We start from the raw sequence: 6000 nt of genomic DNA on the forward strand, positions 1-6000 counted from the left end.
ATCGCAAATAGGTAATGGACAGTCAAAATTTACCCCTAATGTTTTAAATTTACTCGTTATTGAAGAAATATCATGTTAATAACAATTTTTCAATGTGGGGTAGGGGTCATAATTCCTCTTCAAGAGACCAAAAATTGCCTGAAAATGCATTTTTAGGAGTTATCTTTCAAAAAAATTGCCCTCAGACACCCTATTTTTGCCCAAAAAATGACACTTATGGATCCCCGCCCCCAGGACGCAGGGTTGTAGTTTTGGTCAAACAAAACTGATTTTATCCAGGCCACAGGCTAAAACTGGTTAAAACCGGCCAAAACTGGATTTAACCACCATAGAGCTGGCAAAAACTAAATTACGTGAAAATACACTTCTAATTTGTATGTATGTGAGAGATGTGTGTTTTGCAACTAATAAATCTGTTAGTTGGAAGTTGTTTAATTAAGCATAACAATTTTAGTTAATTAAATATAATATTAGTGAAATAATTTACATTTGTATAACAATAGTAGTGAGCAAATTTTAACTTTCTTCAAAATTAATAACTGAAATTGTTCACAACTAAAACAAAAGACATAAGGAATACAAAACAGCTTGTAACATAAATATAGTAACTTTTCAGTAGTGTTACCTTTTAATTTTTAAAAGTGTTTCCCCCTTGCTCCTTTAGTTTTGTTTTTAACATATGCCTATATGTTTTAAAAAAGAAGTTCTTTTTTTTTCTCTCTCATTTATTCTTCAAAATTACTTGAAATACTTTGTACGTTCGTGTGTGAGAATTAAAACCTATCTATTCAGCTTACAATGTTTCACTCTATTATTTTTTAATGTTACTGCATATTTTCCATGTAAACCTCATCTTCTAAACATGCTGTAATTTCTACAAACTGTAAAATATACTATTTAGATAAATAATGAAAGGTGATTGATTATGTTTGCTTTTTTTTTTTTTTGAATAAATTATTCGGTTTTCATTTAAAATTTGATAATTATCTAAGTGGCCAAAACTGGATAAAACTGATTTTATCCAGGTCGGTTTTAAGAGGTTTTATCCATGGTTAAAACCACCACTGGCCGAAACTCTTACAACCCTGCCAGGAAGCGACCCCCTTCAAAACCAGAAGCTGGATCCAATCTTGGGTTATATAGAGTAACAAAAATTATCAACATACATGCAATTTACAAATTTTTCCCCCCTCTTAATTGCTGACTATCAAAATATATTCCTAGTTAAATAATTATTGCAGTGAAATCTCGTTACAACAAGTACCAATACAATGAAATTTCCATTTCAATAAAATAAATGTTTATTTACAATGTAATTGCTGATACATTGCTTGGATTCCGTCACAACGAAATTCCCGTTACAGCCAACAAAATTTGTGGTCCCTTGAAGTTCATTGTAACACGATTTCCCTGTATTTAGCTGCTTGAAAAGAAGAAAAAGATTTTCAGTGAAATCCTGTTAACTTAAAGGAAAGCACAAATTTTGTTCATTGTATTGAGATATTTGTTGTAATAGAATTCAAGCAACATAATGGAAAAAAAGCGGGAATGGAAATTTCTTTCGTTGAAACAGATATTGGGCCACTCATCCGTCACATGAAGGACAAAAAGACCCTTAAATTTAATAAACTTTCGCCATTTCTTTTGGTATTTAAATTAAACAGGGGTAAACAAATTTTTCAATCTTTACATTTGATACAAAAATACTCATAACACGGTTATATTTTTGTTTAATAATTTTGTTATTTAAAATTTAATTTATTTGCATGCGTCACATTCAAAGTCAACCTCTTGTAACTTGTTTATGAATTAGTTAATATTTTTCTCTATAAGATAAATATAATAGTAGATTTTGAGAGCAAAGGTTCCAATGTAAAAGAAAAATATCACCTTTGTTTAGAAACAATAGTTTAAACAAGGGCTCTCTAATCTACGGCCCGCGAACAGATTTTGTCCGGCTCACACGAAGCTTACAAATTTTTTTTTTTTTTGGACCAGAGAGAGTCAGTCTCATTGGAAATATAATTCAGACATTATTTTTAATTACAAATAATTATTTAAAATCTTTTTATGGTTAATTGTTTTCAATAATATACCAGCTGTAAAAATGTGCTTCAATGTTTGCATTTTACTTAATATAGTTTAGTAACAATATGAACTTTAAATCAAGCTGATTTTAATCAGCAAACATTGATCAAAAATAACTTAAAAAGAAACAATTACTAACTCAAAGGTTAAATTTTCAGAAACTTATCCAAACTAAAAATAATCAGATGGGCAAACCAATGAATGTGAATTTTATCATGTTATAAAAATCAATTACCAATTCTAGAACATGCAGAATTCTTTTCTAAACTTTTAGAGTCTTTCACATCTTCAGGCTCTGTTGAGTCGGGGCTTAAAGGACTTAGTTCGTCAGCTTGTTCCAGTTCCTCAATTGGATAATCCATAGCTGTAGGGAGGTCTGCAGACGATGGGCTATCCATAATGTGTGAAGAATCGAACTCATTTTCATCTATTGATGACATTTCAAACTAAACCAAAAAAAAAAATATTAATTTATATTTCAATGATATTTTCATTTTTTATTCAATTTGGCAAAATAATACTACCAGAGTGAAACTTGAAAAGATACGCTGCAAAAATTTCAATAATACCGTCAAGCTCACTTATAAGTAGTGATGTTCCGGATATCCGTATCCGTGGATGTCCGAGGGAAAATAAAAATCTGTATTCGTTACTTTTTTGACGGATCTTAAACGGATCATTTCTATTCTAAAATTTTTTAAATATTTGAATAAAAGACTCTTAAATTCCGTTTAAATTAGGTTTTATTCCCTATTTAAATTTTAAGGTATCATTTCAGAAGCCAATTGGCATCCCCCCTCCCCGTTGCAAAAAGGAAGGGGAAATAAGTTTTAAAAGTGTGTACTAGTGTATCTTTTTGTGGCATCGTAGCTCCTAAACAGATAAACCGATTTTGATATTTCATTTTTCGTTCAAAATGTGACTTGATCGAAAGTGCTCTTAGCTTGGCCTCGTTTTTGTAGAGCTTTAATTAAAGGAGATATTAATTAAAAACTGACTTAACGTTTTTCACAATCAGTGTAGTAAAAATTTACCCATACGTAAAAAATGTTGGCCCTAATTGAAAGAACGAAGTTTTCTGTGTTTGGTATTTATTTGAAACTTCCAACTGATATACAGTAGGAGCTTGTTAAGTAAATATTAATTGCAATTCTAAGCCTTTATATGCGTGATTGGTAGAGATTTCATAGTCGGAAGATAAGGAGAAAAAGTTCAATGATTTAAAATTTTTAACTGCTGTCAGTTCATATTTGGTCACAAATGTGTAATCTGACCCGCGAAATTCATCTTAATATGAGGTCGGCTCTCTGGGATATGTTTTGGTTTTTTAATTTTTAATTTAATATTAGCTTTTGTTATTGATTTGGGGTTTCTGTTATTCTTCATTTTTGTTTTTCTCGGCATCCTTTCAAAAAAGTGAGATTAAATTCTCTATTGTATTTACTGTTTGTAAAGGTGTTCCCGCCTTTGTATTTTGTCGGGCGGAGTAAGTTCGGTAGAATGGGTCAGCGCTGCATTTATGCTGAAATAAAATGAAAAAAATTATTTCTAGCCTGTCCAGTAGCAGTTTTACACTCTTGTTCCTGTATCCTACATCTACCGAGCAAGCTAGAAATAATTTTTCACATTCCATCTAATCATTAATGCAGCGCTGGCCCATTCCTTCCAACTCTCCCTTAATTTTAACGGAGATTTCTTTAATGAGTAAATCATAGTCTTGATTATATTTTTGCTGCAGTTGACATTTTTTGTAGAAACTGCCATTATTCTGATGGGAATACCTTCCGTAACACATTTTACTTGGATAGTTGAATTGGGTTTTAAAAAAAAATGAGCTCTGTATCCGTATTTGTGGATCTTGACACTAATGATCCGTATCCGTATCCGTGGATCTACTTTTTTAACGATCCGGCACATCACTACTTATGAGCAGCGAAAAGGGACCGTGATATTTCCTCATAACAACCGAGTGCTCAGGAAAAACCTGTCTGAATTTTTTTCTAAAACTTAGAAATGCATGATTTTTTTTTTCTGTGCAGTACTGAAGAAGTTTGTTGGCAAATTTTGTAATACCTTATTCTTTCTTCTGTGTGCTATTGTTTTTAAAGAAAACTAATGGCTAAAAAAACATTGGGATTTGCATCTTTGGTTTAAAAAAAATTTGAAGTTTTTCTGCACACTAAAATCCATTGAGTATGTTGAGGGTTGTTTGCTGTTTGAAACACTGAAATGTTCACGTTTTGTATGGTAATATTTATTCATGTGAAAATTATGTTCAGTCAATTTCAATAAATCTCCAAGAGAGGGACAACTTTGTCAAAGATAGTTTAAAACAGACTTCAATGAAGAAAAAAAATTGGGGGACACCCCATTCTCCCTCTCCTGTTACGAAAAACTGGACGTAATTATGATTTTCAACATGAATTTTAAAAAATTCCCTAGTGGGAACAAACCTCTCCTTCTCCTACTATGATAAAAGATTGACTGAAACTGTTTTTCAGCAATACTATTTCCGCCGTGGAAAGCTAAAGTGCAGTAACTGCAAATTTTTATTTTTTTTTTTGCATTTTTGTCATATATTCTATGTTATCTTTATTATACAAGCTTGCTTATTTGGTTTTCCCTGAAATAAATATCCTACTCCAACATTTGTCTATAGCTAGTATTGAAACCAAAACGCATTTCTTTAATAGTCTTGAAAACTCCTTTCCGCAGACACTGACGCCTGCTGCAGCACCTACCTACACCTGCTTACAGCAGTATTGTACAAGTTTGTTATTTGGTTTCAGCTGAAATTCAAGCATGAAGAAAATGTCAAATTCCAATATTTTCTTGTTGTTGGTAAGGAACCCAAAACATCTTTAATCGAATATCTCAAAAAATCATTTCTGCAGATACTGTGTTTTACCTTCCCATGGCAAATTTGTATAGCGAGTCAGAATGAAACTCAAAAAATATTGCCGACAAACATAAGGAATATGGAAAGATACCTTTCAATGGTTAATATCGCTCTTGTTTTCTGAAACATAAAATCTGATTCAGATTTGAACTTTATGAGGCAGGCAGTAGACCCCCAGCCTAAGGGGAGAGTTTTAGGGATTAAACCTTGCCCATTAGGGCAAAAATAATAAAAACATGAAGAAGAAAAAAGCACATTTAACTTAAAATTAACCTGTAATAAAGAAATTTGTGCACAGCATTTTTTTTTTTTTTAATTTTATATTCCCTTTAGTTTTCTGGTAATTTAGAAACAGCCTCTATTTATCGACTAAAATAATATTTTGGAAAAACTGATGGCTGAACCTCTGAATAGATTGTCAATACAAAGCATTCACCGCATTTCATATTGCTTCCCCTACAAAGGGTTACGACAACTTGTGCATTTAAAAACAAAAGAGGTAAGTGTTGCCGCTATGAAGATGCAAAGTAATTGTGTTTGGTAATGTAATTTGAATATGCAACAAAACCCTTCCTATTTAGTTTGCGAGGAATCTTAGAATTATAAAACAAGAAAACATGTGTCACAAAACAATGATTTTTTTAGTTTTTGTTGCAATCAATTGCACAGTAAATATAATAAGGTTTGAATCTAAAGAAACAATTAAAATGCATAAATACTGATGTTAGTAGTGCAGCCAGAATTGACTTTATGGAAGGTGGGGTTCATAACGGTCCTTACATGAGCAGTACAACCTCGTTTATCAAGACTAACTTGGACCAAAAGCAATCTGAATAAACCAAAATCCGGAAAATCTGAGTAATAAGCAAAAACGTTCTTAAATGAGCTAACACATCTTTTCTTAAAGCTCCTCTAATTTGAAATTATTATTTCAGTCGATATATGTGTTCTAACTATACAAATTTGATCCGGACAAACAAGGTTCTACTGAAAAATACAATAACAGAATTGGT

At 31.7% G+C, this 6000-nt stretch overlaps 1 protein-coding gene across 1 annotated transcript in view; it reads right to left on the reverse strand.

Annotated features, from left to right (window-relative positions):
• LOC129226838 (EF-hand calcium-binding domain-containing protein 6-like) overlaps positions 1 to 2824 on the reverse strand; it is a 56260-nt gene extending 53436 nt beyond the window's left edge. The window contains exon 1 of the mRNA XM_054861467.1: positions 2324 to 2824. Within this exon, the coding sequence (XP_054717442.1) occupies positions 2324 to 2528 (205 nt within the window). The 5' untranslated portion in view covers positions 2529 to 2824. The remainder of the gene's footprint in view (positions 1 to 2323) is intronic.
• Between the last annotated feature and the right edge of the window lie 3176 nt (positions 2825 to 6000).

The sequence above is a fragment of the Uloborus diversus genome, chromosome 7 (assembly GCF_026930045.1).
Source record: "Uloborus diversus isolate 005 chromosome 7, Udiv.v.3.1, whole genome shotgun sequence".
NCBI lineage: Eukaryota > Metazoa > Arthropoda > Arachnida > Araneae > Uloboridae > Uloborus > Uloborus diversus.